The 22,635-nt window shown below is 38.3% G+C and overlaps 1 protein-coding gene across 1 annotated transcript in view; it reads left to right on the forward strand.

The window, feature by feature from the left end:
• LOC106870139 (uncharacterized) overlaps positions 1-22,635 on the forward strand; it is a 118,281-nt gene that overhangs the window by 57,537 nt on the left and 38,109 nt on the right. The window contains exons 6-7 of the mRNA XM_089355590.1: positions 5,001-5,122; positions 18,563-18,688. Coding sequence (XP_089211716.1) covers positions 5,001-5,122; positions 18,563-18,688 — 248 coding nt within the window. The remainder of the gene's footprint in view (positions 1-5,000; positions 5,123-18,562; positions 18,689-22,635) is intronic.

Here is a 22,635-nt window from a genome sequence, read left to right on the forward strand (position 1 = left end):
TTCCTGTTTGTTAAATGAAATCCATACAAAAGATGTGTTTGTGATAGGTGATTCATAATAGATATTAGAGACATGCAGAATTAATTAAAACTATATTATCTATAAAATTATGCTAATTTTTTTTTATTACCATTTTAGAAATTTAAACTATGAATGTTCATTATTTGAATCTTCTTGGAGAAAATAGTTTCAGCAACTTATATGCAGTAATGCAAATAAGGTTTGGGGATTGGAATTGCATGGCTGTTTCGAGAAGCATCTTATTCTAAAGCCCTTAGCTGACCAATGTTTTGTCAGGAGATCTCATGGATGGAAATTGTGTAGAGCTCATTGTGTGTGTGTGTGTGTGTGTAAATATGTCTTTTACTCTTTTACTTGTTGCAGTCATTTGACTGTGGCCATGCTGGAGCACCGCCTTTAATCGAGCAAATCGACCCCGGGACTTATTCTTTGTAAGCCTAGTACTTATTCTATCGGTCTCTTTTGCTGAACCGCTAAGTGATGGGGACATGAGCACGCCAGCATCAGTTGTCGAGCAATGCTAGGGGGCAAACACAGACACACAAACACACACACACATATATATATACATATATACGACAGGCTTCTTTCAGTTTCTGTCTACCAAATCCACTCACAAAGCTTTGGTCGGCCCGATGCTATAGTAGAAGACACTTGCCCAAGGTGCCACGCATTGGGACTGAACTCGGAACCATGTGGTTGGTAAGCAAGCTACTTACCACACAGCCACTCCTGCACCTATATATGTATATGTATTCTTCTATTTGTTTCAGCCATGCAGCTGTAGTCATGCTGGAGCACCACCAGGAAATATGTGTGCATGTTTTTGTGTGTTTTTCCCTACCACCACTTGGCAACCAGTGTTGGGTTGTTTACATCCCTGTAACTTAATTAACAGTTTAGCAAAAGAGACTGAGAGAATAAGAACCAGGCTTAAAAATAAGTCCTGGAGTTGATTTATTCGACTAAACCCTTCAGAGCGATGCCACAGCATGGCCACGGTTCAATGACGGAAACAAGTAAAAAAAATGCTATGCCCAGAAATTATATTTGGGGAATCACTGACAGTTCTATAAGGGACAAGGAAAGTAACTTTTTGACAACCTTTTTACTTTGTAATTTAGTCTTAAATATACCTGAGAATCGTCTAATATATTTCATATCCCAGACCTTAAAAAAAGTTCATTGCTGTCATGTCAGTATATGAATTTAATATTCATAACAGCTCTTGCTTTTGTTGAAGATTCAAGCTTAAAGGAACTCCTCGCTACACATGATTTCTGTGCAGCCCTATGTACAAGGTTACAACTTCACAATATTTAATCACAGGGACCTTAATAGTGACCTACAATTCTAACGAAGGAGTCATACCCAATGACTGATGTAGCAGCACCATAATCAAGTACTACAAAGGTAAAAGTGATGCATTAGATACAAATAATTACAGAAGTATCAAGTTGTTGGATCAGGTAATGAAGGTCATGGAGAAGGTCATAGCCCAACTAATTAGGGAGAGAGTCAGTTTAGATGAGATGCTACATGGCAGTGAAACATGGGCTGTGACTGCTGAGGACATGTGTAAGCTTGCAAGGAATGAAGCCAGTATGCTCTGCTGGATGTGTAATGTCAGTGTGCATACTAGACAGAGTGTAAGTGCCTTGAGAGAAAAGTTGGACCTAAGAAGCATCAGATGTGGTGTGCAAGAGAGACAATTGTGCTGGTATGGTCATGTGGCGAGAATGGATGAGGTTAGCTGTGTGAAAAAGTGCCACACCCTAGCAGTTGAGGGAACCTGTGGAAGAGGTAGACCCAGGAAGATCTGGGATGAGGTGGTGGAGCACGACCTCGACCTTCGAACATTGGGCCTCACCAAGGCAATGACCAGTGACCGAGACCTTTGGAAATATGCTGTGCTTGAGAAGACCTGACAAGTCAACTGAGACCATAACCTGTGGCCTATGCCAGAGGTGTAACCAGCCCACTTATGCATACCTTTCCTTCATTGGACACTAAACTCTGCTTGTGAAGACCTGTTGAGGCAAGTGAAACCGAAATCAAATTCTATGACTGACATCCGTGCTTGTGGAGCTCTGAGAGCACCATCTGAGTGTGATTGTTGCCAGAGCAGTTGACTGACTTCCATGCCAGTGGCACGTAAAAAGCACCATTCGAGCGTGATCGTTACCAGCGTCACCTTACTGGCACTTGTGCCGGTGGAACATGAAAAAATATTTGAGCAAAGTTGTTGTCAGTGCTACTGGAATGGCTCCTGTGTAGGTGGCATGTAAAAAACACCATTTGAGCATGGCCGTTGCAAATACTGCCTTACTGGCACGTAAAAGCACCCACTACACTCTTGGAGTGGTTGGCGTTAAGAAGGGCATCCAGCTGTAGAAACTCTGCCAGATCAGATTGGAGCCTGGTGCAGCCATCTGGTTCGCCAGTCCTCAGTCAAATCATCCAACCCATGCCAGCATGGAAAGTGGACGTTAGACGATAAATTGTATCAGACTGCCAGAAGGGAAGCTAGGAGACATGATGATGATGTGTATTTGTGTGTCTGTGTTCGCCCCCCACCATCGCTTGACAACTGATGCTGGTGTGTTTACGTCCCCGTAACATAGTGGTTCGGCATAAGAGACCGATAGAATAAGTACTAGGCTTACAAAGAATAAGTCCTGGGGTTCATTTGCTCGACTAAAGGCAGTGCTCCAGCATGGCTTCAGTCGAATGACTGAAACAAGTAAAAATGAAAAAAGAAATAAAAATAAAAATACCTTAATGTTTGAAAAGAGACTGAGGTAGGTGGTAAAGAAACAATTTAAAGTGTTCAAGGATTCAATAAATTGCTTGTGTATAAGATTTGGTTGTTAAAGGCCCTCTATATTTCATGTAAAATATTGCTAGGATGCTGAAAGAAAATTATTGATTAGAAAGAACTTCCGTCTGTTTTATATATATATGTGTGATTTTTAATGAAGCCAAAAAATGTATAATTTGTGTTAATTACTTGGCTATAATATATTAAGATAATAAAGTAGCTTTTAAATGATTTATGCTCTTCATTAGCACTTACTCTTCTAAATAAAATTTTGTAATTGGAGATCAATCAGATCAGTGCTTTTTTTTTTTTTTTTCAAATTACATTATTGATCTATGATTCTGTTAGCACCATTCTCTTTAATTCAGATTTCATTTGATGAGAAATTAATTGCTACTGCCAAAAATATGCAGCTCTCAATTCAATACAGTTGTCATCGTATACAAATGCAATAAAATATAGATTACGGAAACTGTTACATTTCAAACAACAATTACAGCAGCAATACACACAATAAATAGATTAATGCTGTCTGTTGTAGGCACAAAACCAGAAATTTAGTAGGAAGATACTGTTGACTGTATCAACAGCAATCTCTTCTCTTCTTTATCCTTTCTCTTCAGATGGAGCGTAGATCATTGATGACTTTTCTCCACTATTATCCACTCTGGATCATTTCTGCTTTTTCAACTCTGCCTCAGTATTACACCTTCAGCTACTTTTATTGTGTCCTCTCTTCTGCCTCCCTTGAGGATTCTAGGTTAGGGCTTATGTTTCTCTGAGGTTTTCTTGGTTTTGAATTGTTATCACTGCTTCTATATATATGTATATATATTTTTTCTAGGTATGGTTGTTGGCGCAAATATAATCATTTACCAACAGATGCTTGTGTAGTATACTTAAAATCAGATGGCCCGAACACATAAGCAATGTGGAGCTATGGCAAAAAACAAACCAAGTTTCGATTAGGGACCAAATATTTAAGAAAAAGTGGAAGTGGATTGGTAGCACAATTAGAAAAGACACACCAAATGTAACGGAAAGTGCTTTACAGTGGTATCCGGATGGATATAGAAAGAGGGGTGGGCCTAAGAACTCATGGTGTAGATCAACACAAAAGGAACTAGAGAAAGGGGGACATTCATGACAGAGTATAAGTACAGAAGCGAAAAATTATGCGACATAGAATTCAATTATAAGTGGCCTATACTCCGCGTTGGAGGGTTAAAGGCAAGAGGAAGGAGAAAAAACGCTCTATACAAACCCATTTTTACCTCAAGGAAGACACAGTCCATATCAATTTAGCCTCTGTTCTTTGACCTGTCCTGCTTGAGAACCCCTATGAGGAGCCTGCATTCTGCCGGCTTGGTCCTCAGGGTCATTGAGATGCACAAGCCCCGACACCACAGCAAAGACTAAACCTTGTGGTGGACTAACAACAATATTTGTCTGAAGCTTCAACAAGTCTGTCAGTGTACCTTACAACGATGCTAATAACATGGCTAGATAGACAACTTGGTGATGGTGGTGGTGGTAAACCTCATACTTCCAGGCCAGACTGATTCTTCATCTGCGAGAAAGAAGAATGCCTACCACAGAAATCTAGTTGCATAGAGGAACTCATTGCGTTTCAGGTTATGGTCCACACTAAATGACCACCATGGTGACCTACATTCAGAAACTGCCAATATATGTTCAAGTTGCAATGGAAGTTCACATGAGGTCTTTCACTGCATGACTGATTCTACTAATCTAAATAGAACAGACCTATGGAACAATCTTAGGAAAGTATCTATACATTCGGATAATCCCATGAATGGTAGAAAGTAGTATCTGGCCTGACGTATGCAAAAGAAATCACTCATGTGTCTGGCTTTGTATAATCTAAATGTGCCTGCAGTGTATGGCAAATCATAAACAGATTGAAGAATCTATTGGTCTGAGTATTTGCTGTCTAAGATAATGTGGAATGTTCTCTGCAGACAATGGTCTTGGTAAATCTCTTCCATAAAATAATATCAATGGGTTATTTATTACTAATTTCCCAGTCACACACTTTTACTTGAGATTCTAAAATTCAAGAAAACCTAAAAGAAGAATTAAATTAAATAACTGATTTTGCAAATTTCTTTTTTTCTTTTTTGCTTTCTTTCTACAGATCAATAACAGACAAGAAGACAAAGGAAAGAGACATTTTGGAAAATGCCATTGTACAGAATGTCGAGCTTCTTGTTATTGTCTGCAATGCAATATGTACTTGTGTAAATAATCCAAGAAACAGTGAGTTTTGCATTTTTAAACAGTTTATGTATAGGTGCAGGTATGGCAGTGTGGTAAAGAGTTTGCTTCTCAACCACATAGTTCTAGGTTCAATCCTACTGCTGGGCATCTTGGGCAAGTGTCTTCCAGGGCCGACCAAAGCCTTGTGAATGGATTTTGTAGACAGAAACTGAAAGAAGCCTGTTGTATATGTATATAAGAATTTATGGTCGAATGAAATGACCCCGGTACATTTTTCTTTTTAAACATGGTCCTTATTCTATTGATCTCTTTTGTTGAACCTCTAAGTCACAAGTACAAACATGGGCACAAAGACACACTCACACACACATTCACATATATATATATATTCTTTTATTCTTTATTCTTTTACTTGTTTCAGTCATTTGACTGCGGCCATGCTGGAGCACTGCCTTTAGTTGAGCAAATTGACCCCAGGACTTATTCTTTGTAAGCCTACTACTTATTCTATCAGTCTTTTTTGTTGAACCGCTAAGTTATGGGGACGTGAACATACCAGCATTGGTTGTCAAGCGATGTTGGAGGGACAAACACAGACACACAATCACACACACACACACACACTCATGTATATGATGGGCTTCTTTCAGTTTCACAAGGCTTTGGTCGGCCTGAGGCTATATTAAAAGACACTTCCCCAAGGTAACACACAGTGGGACTGAACCCAGAACCATGTGGTTGGTAAGCAAGCTACTTATCACACAGCTACTCCTGTGCCTATATATATATATATATATATATATATATATATATATATATATTTCATGTTTATATTCGGTTTGCAAGATTCTTTATTATGTGAATTTGAGTGCTGAAGCATATTTTATTGTTTCTGGGGAGAATCATTCTCTTTTAGTGCCTTATTACTTAACACACTCACTGGTTTGGTTTCCAATATATATATATATATATATATATATATATATATATATATATATATATATATATATGACAGGCTTCTTCCAGTTTCCATCTACCAAATCCACTCACAAGGCTGTGGTCAGCCTGAGGCGATAGTAGAAGACACTTGTCCAAGGTGCCATGCAGTTGGACTGAACCCAGGACCATGTGGTTGGGAAGCAAGCTTCTTACCACACAGTCACACCTGCATATATTTATGTCCCCATAATTTAGTAGCTTAGTATAAGGGACCAATAGAATAAATACCAGGCTTAAAAAAAAATAGGTGCTGAGGTCAAGTCCTGTGACTAAAAACACTTAAAGGCGGTGCCCCAGCATGGCCACAGTCCCATGACTGAAAATTCCCACCTAAAAGTTTTCAGAATTGCTGATATCGCCAGGGGAAAAAGGGTTTCCAATTTAGTTGTATTTAGCATAATTTCACTTATGATTGAATTTTCATTAAATAAAAATAATTTCTGTTTAACAGGCATCACATTGAAAGCTATTAAATTACAAAGTGTTTGTGTTGTTTATCATAAACTTTATTTTACATTTCTTGCCCACAAGGGATTATGTCCGATCTTTAGCATACTGCTGTATGTCTTCTCAAATCATGATCACAGGGAAAGTTGTTGATAAAAATTACCAACAAAAACAAAGCTGATAAATATGCACAGGTACTGAAAATTAAGTTTAATTACCAATAAGCATCAGCTTGGATGACACTTTACTCAACCGACAGAGGAAGGTGACCAATCAAACTGATTATGTAAATAGAATTCTTTTCTGCTTATTCTTGTCGGAACCTTTGATAACAGAGTATCAACATTTTTATCCCTTTCACACTTATAAAATGTCAAGCAAATTTAAAAGTTTGTCATTACCATTATTGCCAATATGAGCAGAACTTATGAGTCGTTTACTGCAAAGGAGAAATTAAATATGTGCTCCATTGCGATAGGTAGAAACTCCAAGCAATGTAAAATATGGCCCGGACTGTGTTTACCAGCATGAATGTCAGACTTGGAAAACCAGTTAACCATTTAATGGTTTTAGTAAATTTATACAGAAAAAGTAAGCATTTATACAGAATTTATACAGAAAAAGTAATACTGTCCAGCATAAATAAAAGTCAACTTCATTATGGAAATTTAAGCCATTATTTTTTCTGTAAAAACCTTTTCTGACATTAAATGAGTCAACTTCTGCTACAAATTTTTATGTTTTGTAAGTCTTTTAGCAAAAAAAAAAAAAAAAAAAAAATTCAAAAGATATTCCGGAAACTATCTACTCATGTAATTTACACACCCACTAAAGCTTATTTCTATTTTTGCGTAAAAAAAGTGTATAAATTACATGGGTTTTTATGGTATGTGTTATATACAAGTTATCTTGATTCACCGTAATTACTGTTTCTGTATTTTCAAATCGAGTTATTCCCACTGCAGTAATGCTGGAATGAAATCTCAACATATTTGATTTTACTGATTCATTCTCACTCTCTCTTCTCAATGTCTTCTACAAGAACCTTCTTTGCCCCACTCACTCCTTTTATCCCTTTTATTCTCATCTAGCATAAAGCCCTCTCCCCTCTTTTTTTTTTTGGCTTTGCAGTCTTGCAAGCCACATGGTGACCTCTCTTGTGCCAGTGGCAAGAAAGAAGACCCAGTACACTCTGTAAAGAAGTTGGCATTAGGAAGGGCATCCAGCCATAGAAACGATGCCAAAATGGACATTAGAGCTCATCATAGTCTTCCACTTGTTGAATCCTGTCAAACAGTCTGTCCCATGCCAGCATGGAACATTTAAATGATGATGATGATTATATATGTTCTTGTGTATACCATTGTCTAGACATCGCATGATGGTTGTAAATGAGTATCATTGTTATACAAGCAAGGTTGTTTGTTTTCCATCTTCCATGGACTGCATGCCAAGGCTTGGGGAATATTACTTTACTTAGAATCAATTGAGGGTTGGTGACAGGAAAGGCATCCAGCCATAGAAAATCTGCCTCAACAAAATCTGTCTGAGCTATGCAAACATGGCAAAGTGCATGTTAGATGATGATGATGATGATGATATTACAGTTCAATTCGAAAATCGTCTAATTAGACATTCATATAATTATGGATTTTATAATCTCCACTTCTCTCCTCTATAGCTTTTAGTGAAAAAAAAAAAAAAATTAAAAAAGGGCAAAGTCTGTGTTTTGAATATCAGAAAGTGTGAAAAATTAAAATTTTTTAATCAGAAACTAATTAGGGCTAGGGTATAAAGGATTTGCAGGACGACTTTGTACTTTTTTCTTAATATTTCTGTTTGGATAATTATAAAAAAGCACTTTGTTTGTGGGTGTATATAGTTATATTTCATTTGCATTTGAAATCATCATCATCATCATCATCATCATCATCATCATCACCATCGTTTAATGTCTGCTTTCCATGCTGGCATGGGTTGGACGGTTTGACTGAGAACTGGCAAGCCAGGAAGCTGCACCAGGCTCCAATCTGATATGGCAAGGTTTCTACAGCTGGGTGCTCTTCCTAACGCCAACCACTCTGAGAGTGTAGTGGGTGCTTTTCATGTGCCACTGGCACGGTGGGGGGGGGGGGCAGTCAGGCGGCACTGGCAACAACCACACTCAAATGGTGCTTTTTACGTAAAAATATATATAATATAAAGATATATTTACAGTGCATTTGAAATTACATTTTCGTCATTAATAAAATAAAACAACAGTATTTTAAACATTCAGAAAATGAAACGTTGCAACCTTAATGCTTTCAATAATGAATGCACATTACTATCATTAATTTGAAAACTAATACAGCTATTACAAGATATTCATGTCTATTCATGTAATAATGGTAAAAATATTTCTAGAAATCATTAAATTGAGATGTGCCTCAATATTGATTTCTTTTTTTTTTCTAAAATACTTTTTTATTGTTTCGTTAAAAAAAAATTTGATTCTAGCAGATTCTGAATTTCCAATATTCAAGAAATAAAAATTCTGAAGACTATTTATTAAAAAAAAAAAAAAAAAAATATATATATATATATATATATATATATATATATATATATATATATATATATATATATATATATATGTATGTATATGTGGTATAATAAAAGTGTTAGGTGTGAGAGAGGTTTTTAAAAAAATCCATATTTAAATGAATGAGTGCCATTAATTTTTTAAGGTTTTTGATATTTGACAGAACATATAATAAAATCAAAATTAGATTTATTAAATCATTTTTAAAAATATAAATTTAGTTCAATAAAGAAAATGAAAAAAATAACTAAAATAAAAACTAACGTGATAGTAAACTCATTTATATATGTGTGTGTGTGTGTGTGTGTGTGTGGTTATATATACACATACAAGTGGAGGCGCAATGGCCCAGTGGTTAGGGCAGCGGAATCATGGTCATAGGATCATGGTTTCAATTCCCAGACTGGGCATTGTGAGTGTTTATTGAGTGAAAACACCTAAAGCTCCATGAGGCTCCAGCAGAGGGGGTGGGGTGTAACAAGATTTTAAATGAATGTAATGCTTCTGTCAATGCTTCCATAACATGGAAGATGCTAATTATACAACTTCCTGGAAAAAACTCCCCAATAAACCTCGCACCGTGCCTGCTGGTCATTACGTTACATTACTACAATCCCCTACTGGCAAAATTGTGTGCATCTTATTTGTATCAGTTCTTTGTTACAAGATCAGCATATTCAGTTGTCTGTTTGTTGTAATTTTCGGTAACTGATTGAATTTGAATAGAGCAATCACTTCTCGCCAATCCACTTCGTACGTCTTTGAGACATAAAACTATTTCATTTGTTAGAAGAAGAATTACTGATTTCTCTAAAAATCTTGTCTATGTTGTTGTTGGCACTCCGTCGCTTACGACGTCGAGGGTTCCAGTTGATCCGATCAACGGAACAGCCTGCTCGTGAAATTAACGTGCAAGTGGCTGAGCACTCCACAGACACGTGTACCCTTAACGTAGTTCTCGGGGAGATTGAGCGTGACACAGAGTGTGACAAGGCTGACCCTTTGAATTATAGGCACAACAGAAACAGGAAGAAAGAGTGAGAGAAAGTTGTGGTGAAAGAGTACAGCAGGGTTCACCACCATCCCCTGCCGGAGCCTTGTGGAGCTTTTTTAGGTGCTTTCGCTCAATAAACACTCAAAACGCCCGGTCTGGGAATCGAAATCGTGATCCTATGACCGCGAGTTCGCTGCCCTGACCACTGGGTCATTGCGCCTCCACCTTGTCTATGTAGTAAATCAAGATTTCACGTAAAAAAAACTTGTTTGAAAATAAAAGTGTACATTAAATAATAATGGTGATGGTGATGGTGTTGGTGAACAGGCACAGACCTGACTATGTGGTTAAGAAGCTTGCTTTTCAAACACATGGTCTTGGGTTCAGTCCCATTGTGTAGTATCTTGGGCAAGTGTTTCCTACTATTTCCCTAGCTCAATCAATGCTTTGTGAGTGGATTTGATTGATGGAAATTGGAGAAGCCCATCATTATAATAATCATTTAATGTTAATTTTCCATGCTGGCATGGGTTGGACATTTTGACAGGAGCTGTACCAGTTTTCATTGTCTGTGTGGACATGGTTCCTAAAGCTGGATGCCCTTCCTAATGCCAGCCACTTTACAGAGTGTACTGGGTGCTTTTTTATGTGGTACCATCACCAGTGCTTTTTACATGGCACCATCATGTGTATATATATGTGTATATATGCGTGTGTACTCTTGTCTTGATATCATGTGATGGTTGTAAACAAGCATCACCGTCATACACGCAGGGCTGCTCATTTGCAACTTCCCTTGAAAACCTTGTCTCGCTATGGGAAAATGGTATGTTACCTGGAAACAGGCGCGAGTTGGGGACAAGAATCACATTAAGTCTGCCTTGGCAGGTTTCTTGCAAGCACAGAAAAATGGACATTAAAAATTGATGATGATGATGATGATAATGGTTTTCAGTAACAGAATAACTTTAAATAGAATAATCACACCCCAGCTAATCCCCTATCTACATCGTTGAGACATAAAACCATCTTATTTGTTACAAGAATTACCAATTCCAATAAAATTCTTGCTTATGTAGTAAATGTGGATCTCACATACAATTCATGTAAGAAAATATAATGTTACAGGCAAATCTAATTTGTTTTAATATTTCCTTTAAGAATATCATTTCGTTTTTGAATACTTCTCATTGATCAAACTATCTGCAAAAATAATTTTATTCAGCTATAAATGTAATGGATGTTTTTTTTTTTCACTTCATAGTTTATTTCTTGCTGCTACTGCTATGACCACCATTACTATAACCACCACTACTACTACCACCATTATTAGTGTAATCACCTACTACAACTACCACCACCACCACCACCTACTACTACTACTACTACTACTACTATTATTACTACTACTACTACTACTATTACTACTACTACTACTACTATTACTACCACCACCACAACTACTACTACTACTACCACCACCACAACTACTACTACTACTACTACCACCACCACAACTACTACTACTACCACCACCACCACCACCACCTACTACTACTACTACTACTACTACTATTATTACTACTACTACTACTACTACTATTACTACTACTACTACTACTATTACTACCACCACCACAACTACTACTACTACTACCACCACCACAACTACTACTACTACTACCACCACCACCACCATCACTACTATTACTATAACCATCACCTCTACTACTACTACTACTACTACTACCACTATTACTATAACCACTACTACTACCACCATTATTACTGTAACCACTTACTACAACTACCACCACCACCACCACAACTACTACTACCACCACCTCTACTACTACTACTACTATTCCTCAATTTTTAATCTGTAAGCAAATATATGCCTTTCTTTTGATTTAGTGATACAAGGTAATAGATTTCTTCTTGTGGAATTGGTTTATGCAATTCATATCTATTTATGACAATTTCCCCCCCGCCTTTTTTTCTGTTTTTCTTTTTTCCTTAATTTTTTTTCTTCCTTTTAGAATTTCAATCAGATATTTGTGCTTATAATCTGGTGTACAGTTAGAATCAAACTCACACACACACACACACTGGTGTGTATATATCAGTTAACATGTTATTTTAGTCTTTTGGTACCAATCCTCCAGAGTCTGGCTCTGGTTCTATGATATAAGGATCCCATTTTAGAATGGTCTGAATTAAAATAATCTTACATCCACATTCCGTCTTTTACTTGTTTTAACCATTAGACTGTGGCCATGCTGGGGCACCACCTTGAAGAATTTTTAGTTGAGTCTATCGACCCCAGTATTTATGTTTTTTTTTAAAGCCTGACATTTATTCTATTGATTCCTTTTGTTGAACTGCTAGGTTACAGGGGGCGTAAGCATACCAACACCAGTTGTCAAGTAGTGGTTGGGACAAACACAGACACAATGATATGCACACACACACCCACGATGGGATTCTTTCAGTTTCCATCTACCAAATCCACTGACAAGGCTTTGGTTGGCCCAAGGTTACAGTAGAAAACAGTTACCCAAGGTGTCAAGCAGTGGGACTGAACCTGGAACCAAGTAGTTGGGAAGCAAGCTGCTTACCACACAGCCTTGCCTGTGCATGTTGGTTTATATTTCAAATATTAGCTTAATAATGACGAAGTTATTTTATTAAATTCTTCATTTGGTATAGGCATGGTTGCATGGTTAGGTAGTTCACTTTGCAACCATTTGGGCCCAAGCCAACCACTGCTTTCTAATCAGATTTGGTGGGCAGAACCAGTGTTTGTGTGTTATCAGGGCTATGGAGTCGGAGCCATGGAGCCGTGGAGTCGGAGCTGTGGAGTCGGAGTCATGGAGTCGGAGTCAGAAACAATTAAGAGTAGCTGGAGTCGGAATTGGTAAAATAGACCACAATCACTTAATTACATAGTAGAGTCAGACTCGGAGTCGAAGGTGCCAATAGTAGACGAGCTGGAGCCAGAGTCAAAGTTTTTTGTTTCGACTCCACAGCCTTGTTTGTTATGTCCCTGGTTGATCAAAGGAGACTGATAGAATAAGTAGAATAATAAACCCTGGTATTGATTTGACTAAACCCTTCACAGTCGTGGCCCATCATGGCCGTGGTTCAGAAACTGAAACAAGCAAAAGATAAAAAGAAGAGAATATTTTTATCTTGACATTAAGACTGCAAGTTGCCAGACAAAATGCTTAGCGACATTTTGTGCCTCTTTATATTCTGATTTCAGAATATGCTTGGGTTGACTTTCAGGGGCTGATTAAAATAAGTACCAATTGATTACTGGGGTGGATATAATCAACTTAGATCCACCCTTGAAATTGCTGGCTTTCTGCTAAAATTGTGCTGGTGCCAAATAAACGGCACCTGTGCCAGCACCACGTAAGGAGCATCTGTGTGGGTGTCTCATAAAAGCACTCAATACTCTCTTCAAACGGGTTGGTGTTAATAAGGGCATCCAGCTGTAGAGACCCTCCCAAAACAGATGACTGGTGCTTGGTGAAGCCCTCCAGCTTGCCAAATCTTGTCATACCGTCCAACCCATGTCACCATGGGGAATGGACATTAAATGATGGTCGTGATTTCTGTTTTGACTCTCATGTTATAACAAAGTATATTTTTGACCCTTTAGCATTAATCAGGTTTTAATCTTTTCACCTCTGATTTCTCTCCCTTATCTCGAATAGTTTATAGTTTAACCTTCTTCACTGTTTTCTTGATCTAACTTACCGTCTTCTGGAACTGATTTGAATGTTTTACATTTCAAATTCCTCTAAATTGTTTGTATTTATTTATATTTTATTGTTCTTATAGTGTACCATACTTAAATTTTAGATTAGCTGCTGTTTTTTTTTTTGTTTTTCTTTTGTTTTTGTTTTTTTTAATTTCTGAAATATATTTTTGTTTCCTGAAGCCTGAAGTAATGATGTCACCCAGGGCCTTAACACTTTTAGCATTATCTGTTAGCAAATTGCATAGTTTCTGTATTTCATTAAGTGGTAATTTCTTATTTTGTGTTAATTTATTTACATCATTTTTCCATTTATAGAATTTTTCCTTGTTTTTGCTCATATTGTAGAAAGGATAGAAAGTAAGTGATTAATGCTAGGTTTAAATCTAAAACACACACACAAAAAAAAAAAAATAAAGTTGAAACTAGTAAAGTCTTCAAAAATAAAATGAATCTTAGAAACAGTGTAATGCAAATGAAGAATTGTTGGCAGCCAACAAAAATTAATGCAAATAGATCTTCATTCATTTTAATGATAAAGATTTAGTTGTGCAATCAACTAAATTACCCCACTAATCTTCATCTTCATCACCATTTATTGTCTCTTTTCCATGCTGGCATGGTTTGGATAAAGCACTGGTGCTGGTGCCATGTAAAAAGCACTGATGATGATCATCATCATCGTTTAACGTCCGCTTTCCATGCTAGCATGGGTTGGAAAATTTGACTGGGGACTGGTGAACGAGGTGGCTACACCAGGCTCCAGTCTGATCTGGCAGAGTTTCTACAGCTGGATGCCCTTCCTAACGTTAACCACTCCGAGTGTGTAGTGGGTACTTTTACGTGGTGCCGCATGAAAAGTGCTGGTGATGGTACCACATAAAAAGCACTTGTGCTGGTGTCACATAAAAAACATTGCTGATGGTGCCATGTAAAAAGCATGCAGTACTCTCTGTCAAGTGCTTGGCATTAGGAAGGGGATCCAGCTGTAAAAATCATGCCAAAAGAGAGACATTGGAACCCAGTGCAGCTCCTGTCAAACCATCCAACCTATTTTCAGTTATCCCTACTGACCACTGACCACACCTAACCTAGATTTTGTCTATTTAAATAATAGACATAAATACCTTCTTCCTCCACTTTACCAAAACCTTAACGCCTGATTTCTTACCCTGAACTGACACTTATGAAGAATAATACTGGCATCTAATGTCTATCTTTATTCTTTTTGTTTCTTGTTTTTATTCATTTTTTCATTTTCATTTTTTAATTTTTTAATTTTTTATTTTACTTTACTTTTGCTCTCATTCACCCCCCCCCCCCCGTACCTATCCCATTCCTGTCTTTTCTCTCTTTTTCCGCTCTCTTCTATTCACTCACTCACAACCCACTTCTGTCTAAAGCATCATTCAAAATACGACCTGGACTTACCTGGGATTATATCTAAGGGCCTATACCTTCACGGACGTACGGGCCAACCTCCATACCCTCTGGAAAAAGATGAGCTGTGAACTTTATTCTCCAGTCTATATTCTTCTATCTATTTTTAATCTTTATTTTATTCTTTATAAACTGCGAATTTCCCTGTCTAGAACTTTCTTACCTTGTCTCTGATGATGGGATACCCAGTGTATGGAGATGCTAACCTATCACTTGGGATATCCCAAATCAGGTGTAAGACTTCAAATTTGCCTTACCCTAATCAGATTATTATGACTTGAGATACTCGTCCTGCCTTGGTTTTTATTGTCCTTTTCCTCTGATATATACCTGTTAACATGGAAGCGTAATACGGGTCCCCAGCTCCAGCCTCAGCTGTGAACTTGGAACCTAATTGATGATCAATTATAGCACTTTCTCAGCCTACCTATTCATTTAGATTTCATTGAACGTTAAAAGCACATCTAAGCATGATCGTTGCCAGGGCCAAGGATTGGCTCCCATGCCAGTGGCACGTGAAAAGCACCATTTGAGTGTGATCGTTGCGAGAGTTGCCCTACCAGCACATGTGCCAGTGGCACGTGAAAAACAACATTCGAGTGTGGTCGTTGCCAGTGCCACTGGACTGGCTCCCGTGCAGGTAGCACATAAAAAATACCTTTTTGGCGTGGTTGTTGCCAGTACCGCCTGACTGGCCCATAAAAGCACCCACTACACTCTCGGAGTAGTTGGCATTAGGAAGGGCATCCAGCTGTAGAAACTTTGCCAGATCAGTCAAACTGTCCAACCCATGCCAGCATGGAAAGCGGACGTTAAACAGCAATGATGATGATAATGATATATCTATACACACACTAGCTGATGTACCCGGTAATTCCTGGGAAAGCGGGGTTTAAGGGTTGTATTGGATAAATTGTGAAAATAACTCTAACAGTTCAAATACTAAGAAATAAGCACACTCAAAGACACACACATATAGACATATGTACATGATGGGATTCTTTCAGTTTCCGTCTAGCAAATCCACTCACAAGACTATTCTTTTATTCTTTTACTTGTTCCCGCCATTACACTGTGGCCATGGCATTAGGAAAGGCATCCAGCCCTTGAAACCATTCCAAAAACACAATTGGAGCCTGGTACAGCTCTCCTGCCAAACTGTCCAGCCCATGCCAGCATGGAAAACATGTTACATGATCATATATATATATATATATATATATATATATATATACACACACACACAAATACACACATGAATGTGTGCATGTTTGACTTTGTCACCTCTCTACTGCTAGACAACTGATGTTAGTTTATTTACATCCCCTGACACTTAGCAGTTCATCAAAAGTTACCGATAGGGTAAGTACCAGACATTAAAACGGGTACTGGGGATGCTCCAGCATGGCCACAATCCAGCAACTGAAACAAGTAAATGAGACAAGATAACAGATATATAATCAGTTCGGTTAATAGTAACTGCAGCAGAAGTTGGTAAGTTGGTTGTAATTGGTGTATGATAGTTTAAATCCCTTGAAATTTAATGCAGATAGTTATGAAGCCATTGAAATTTTGGCAAATGGTAACTAAACTGCATAATTTCTACTCTCTTGTGTTTAATAACTATAAATGTATGAGAAGTGTGTATTTTCTTTTCCTTTTGTATGAATGTACTTTAAATTTTTATGTTTGTGTATTTGTTTTGCAAAATTCTTGATGTGAAATCATGTGTTGTATTTTGGAATGGTTAGTTTTTTGGTTTTTTTTTGTTTTTCCAAAATAAACACATGCACTAAACATTCGTTCTTCACTTCAGATTTTCAGACAAAGGACAATAAAATAAAAAGCAATAATAAATCTGAAGGGAAGAATGAATTTTTAGTGCATGCGTATCATCATCATCATTGTTTAATGTCCACCTTCTGTGCTGGCATGGGTTGGACAGTTTGACAGTAGCCGGCTGGGCAGGAGCTTGCACCAGATTTCTGTGTCTATTTTGACAGGGTTTTTACAGCTGGTTGCCCTTCCTAACACCAGCCACACAGCAGAGTGGACCGAGTGCTTTTTACGTAGCACAAACACAGGCGAGGTCAGTTTTGGCATGATTTTTACAGCTGGATGCCCTTCCAAATGCCATCCACTTCACAGTGTGGACTACAAAATAAACTACAGTGATTATTTTGCAAAAAAAAAAAGAAAGACCATCCCAAAACGTAACAATACTTTAAATTTCTATTTCAATCACTTCATGTTGCGCAACATAAAAATAAGAATTATCATTTGTTTATTCATTTTTTGATCTTTTACTTGTTTCTGTGATTGGATTGAAACAAATAAAAGATGTTGGAGGCACCATCTTTAAGTGTTTAGTCAAGCAAATTGATCCTGGTACTTGCTTTTTTAAAAGTTCGGTTCTCTTTCGATTTGTCTCTTTTGCTGAACTGCTAGGTTTACAAGAATGTAAATAAACCAACACCGGTTGTCAAGCAGTGAAGACACACACACACACACACACACATATACAGCAGACTTCCTCACAGTTGCCATCCAACCAAATTCACTTACAAGGCATTGGTCTGTCTGGGGTTGTTGTAGAAGACACTTTCCCAAAGTAACACTCAATGGGCTGAACCTGAAACCACATGGTCGCAAAGCAAACTTCTTAACCACACAGCCAGGCCTTCTCCACCCCACACCCCCGTACTGTCATTTTTCTATGTTGTAAGTGTTTTCATTGAAGATTACCTCATTCAAAGATGAGGTCCTTGCCTATCTATTGATTCTCCTGAATATCTATTTCTGGATGCATAATGTGTGATTAAAATTAATAACTCGTTATTAGGGATGGCTGATTGCTTTCCTGAAAAGCTTCCATAATTCCAATGTTAAATTGAAAAATCAACTCTATCTTGCTTTGTTAGCCTGAATAAGAATCACATAAAATTATATTTGATAAAGCTATGCAGAACTAGAATTTAAAAGAATGATTTTTAAAACAGTTCAGTCGCAACATATATTTTTATTATTTTAAGAATTATTTGATTTGAGTTATTTGGAAATATTGAGATTTGCACTTAATTTAATTGCTGAATAAATATTTCATGTAGTTTACGAAACAAAATTGGCATGTCATCATCCATAAGTTGAAATAGAATACATATTTTATTTGATATTTTCATTTTCAAAATCGTTTTTGAAATGTTTGAAGTTTTTATTTACATATTCATGTACGTATTCATCTTTTTATAGCTGAGAATCAAGAATATTGTGCAAAACATGTTCTAAAATTGAGTTTGCTGTTCATCAAAAAATGCCAACATCTTTTAGCTGTGCAAAGTGTAGTAAGACTCATTGCAATGCTTGTTGCTTCTAATGGTAAGTAGGCACTATATATACGCACAAGATATATATTTGGATACTTAGAATTGTATTGTTTTTGTTTTTGATTTCAGAGTTCTGCTTTATTGTTAATGTGTCTATTGAATAAATATGTTTCTTTGATTAATGCGTACTAGCAGAAGTAATGACTATTAATGTGTGTGTGTGTGTGTATGTGTGCGTGAATATGTGTGAATGTGTGTGTGTATATGTATGTGCGAGTGTGTGTGTGTGAATGTATATATATGTATGTTTGTGTGTATATGTTTGTGTATGTGTGTGTGTGTGTGAATTTATATGTATGTGTGTATGTTTATGTATATATGAATGTGTGAATTTATGTGTGTGTATATATGTATGTTTGTGTATATATGAATGTGTGTGTGTGTATATGTATGTTTGTGTATATATGAATGTGTGTATATATGTATGTTTGTGTATATATGTATGCTTGTGTATATATGAATGTGTGTGTTTGAATGTATATGCGTGTATATGTATATCTGTGTGTATATATTATATGCTTCGATGTAAGAAAAATTAGTTGATTGTATTCCTTTTTTTTAATCTTTTTAAATTCTTAATGCAAAAATGAATTATTTATAAGAGACAATTTTTACCTGAGGTCTTTTTAAATTTTATATTTATTATTACTGTTGTGTGTGTGTGTGTGTGTGTGTGTAATTTTTATTATTAGAAGGACAAGGTTAAAACTAAAAAGTTATTACTCTTAATAATGCCTGAGTTAGTGAAATGGTATTTGTGAATATTTCAATTTGCAATGCAACCATGAGGTTTCGAGTTCAGTACCACTGCACAGCATCTTGGACAAGCATCTTCTACAATAGCTCTAGGTTAACAAATGCTTTGCAAATGAACTTAGTTGATGGAAACTGTATGGAAGCCAGTCATCATCATCGTTTAAAATCTGTTGTCCATGCTGGCAGGGGTTGGACAGTTTTACCGGGGCTGGTAAGCTGGAAGGCTGCACCAGACTCCAGTCTGATTTGGCATGGTTTTCTACAGCTGGATGCCCTTCTTAATGCCAACCACTACGAGAGTATAATGGATGCTTTTATGTGCCACCAGCATGGGTGCCATTTGTGGGTGAATGAATATATGTGCGTGTGTGAGTGCGTTTGACAACCAGTGTCGTTTTTTACATCCCTTTAACTTAGCATCATCATCATCATCATCATCATCGTTTAACGTCCGCTTTCCATGCTAGCATGGGTTGGACGATTTGACTGAGGACTGGTGAAACCGGATGGCAACACCAGGCTCCAGTCTGATTTGGCAGAGTTTCTACAGCTGGATGCCCTTCCTAACGCCAACCACTCAGAGAGTGTAGTGGGTGCTTTTACGTGTCACCCGCACGAAAACGGCCACGCTCGAAATGGTGTCTTTTATGTGCCACCCGCACAAGCCAGTCCAGGGGCACTGGCAACGATCTCGCTCGAAAATCCTACAGGAGCCAGTCAGGCGGTACTGGCAACGGCCACGCTCAAAATGGTGCATCTCATGTGCCACCCGCACAAGAACCAGTCCAGGGGCACTGGCAACGATCTTACTTGGCTTGCCGGGTCTTCTCACGCACAGCCCATTTCCAAAGGTCTCGGTCCGTAGTCATCGCCTCGGTGAGGCCCAATGTACGAAGGTCTTGCCTCACCACCTCAGCCCAGGTCTTCCTGGGCCTACCTCTTCCACGGGTTCCCTCAACTGTTAGGGTGTGGCACTTTTTCACGCAGCTATCCTCCTCCATTCTCACCACATGTCCATACCAGCGCAATCGTCTCTCTTGCACGCCACAACTGATGCTTCTAATGTTCAGCTTTTCTCTCAAGATACTTACACTCTGACGGGTATTCACATTGACATTACACATCCAACGGAGCATACTGGCTTCATTCCTTGCGAGCTTACGTATGTCCTCAGCAGTTACAGCCCATGTTTCACTGCCATGTAGCATGGTTGTTCGTACGCATGCGTCATACAGTCTGCCTTTTACTCTGAGTGAGAGTCCCTTTGTCGCCAGCAGGGGTAAGAGCTCTCTAAACTTTGCCCAGGCTATTCTTATTCTAGCAGCTACACTTTCAGCGCACCCACCCCCACTACTAACTTGGTCGCCCAGATAGCGGAAGCTATCGACTACCTCTAGTTTTTCACCCTGGAATGAGATAGAAGTTGTTTCCTGTTTGTTTGCAGTCTGTATTGCACCTGAACATCTGCCACAAACAAAAACTAACTTGCTAGTTAACCTGCCTTTGATGTTGCTGCACCTCTTATGTGTCCATAGCTTGCACCGGGTACATCTTATAGAGTTACTACCTACTCCTTTTCTACATACTGAGCAGGGCCATCTACCTGAAGGGGTTTGTGTTTTATCTACCTTCCTACTTATTAGGATTTTGGTTTTAGCTAGGTTGACTCTAAGGCCCTTCAATTCTAGACCTTGCTTCCACACCTGAAACTTCTCCTCTAGTTCTGATAGTGACTCCGCAATTAGGGCAAGGTCATCAGCATAGAGGAGCTCCCAGGGGCAACCTGTCTTGAACTCCTCTGTGATTGCCTGGAGGACTATGGTAAATAATAGGGGGCTGAGGACGGAACCTTGGTGGACCCCTACCTCTACCCGGAATTCATTGCTGTACTCATTTCCAACCCTCACCTTACTGGCAGCATCTCTGTACATGGCTCGCACAGCTCTCACTAACCATTCTTCTATCCCAAGTTTCCTCATTGACCACCAGATAAGGGATCGGGGGACCCTGTCAAAGGCTTTCTCCATGTCAACGAAAGCCAGGTACAGAGGTTTATCCTTAGCTAGGTATTTCTCCTGCAACTGTCTCACTAGAAATAAGGCATCAGTAGTGCTTTTACCTGGCACGAACCCAAACTGCATCTCATCTAAATTGATTCGCTCCCTAATTAGTTGGGCTATGACCCTCTCTGTAACTTTCATAACCTGATCTAACAGCTTGATGCCTCTGTAATTATTTGTATCTAAAGCGTCCCCTTTACCTTTGTAGCAGTTGACTATGATGCTGCTACACCAGTCATAGGGTATGACTCCTTCGTGTATCACCTGGTTCGTAATACGGGTGACTAGGCTATAGCCAACACTGCCAGATATTTTGAGCATCTCTGCAGTGATTCCTGATGGGCCGGGGGCTTTCCCGGTCTTCATACTCTTAATTGCTTTATCTACCCTGGTACTATCAACTCGGATAGCTGGTCCCTCTATTTAGCAGTTCAACAGAAAAGATTGATAGAATAAGTACTACACTTTAAAAAAAAAAAATAAGTACTGGGGTTGATTCATTTGACTACAAACTCTTCAAGGTGGTGCCCCAGCTTGGCCACAGTGTAAAGACTGAAACAACTGATAGATGGAAGATATAGATAGGAACGGACATGGCTGTGTGGTTAAGAAGCTCACTTTGCAGCCATACTGGTTTTGGGTTCAGTCACACACCATTGCACTTTGGGGGAGTGGCTCTTACTATAGCCCCAGTCCAACCAATGCCTTGCGAGTGAATTAGGTAGATGGAAACTGTGTGGAAGCCTGTCATGTGTAGATGTACTCTTTACTCTTTTACTTGTTTCAGTTATTTAACTGTGGCCATGCTGGAGCACCGCCTTTAGTCGAGCAAATCAACCCCAGGACTTATTCTTTGGAAGCCTAGTACTTATTCTATCAGTCTCTTTTGCTGAACCGCTAAGTTACGGGGACGTAAACACACCACCATAGTGGGGGGACAAACACAGACACGCAAACACACATACACACATATATATATATATATATATATATATATTTATACGACGAGCTTCTTTCAATTTCCGTCTACCAAATCCACTCACAAGGCTTTGGTTGGCCCAAGGCTATAGTAGAAGACACTTGCCCAAGGTGCCACACAGTGGGACTGAACCCGGAACCATGT

The sequence above is a fragment of the Octopus bimaculoides genome, chromosome 7, assembly GCF_046866305.1.
Source record: "Octopus bimaculoides isolate indiv1 chromosome 7, ASM4686630v1, whole genome shotgun sequence".
Taxonomy (NCBI): domain Eukaryota; kingdom Metazoa; phylum Mollusca; class Cephalopoda; order Octopoda; family Octopodidae; genus Octopus; species Octopus bimaculoides.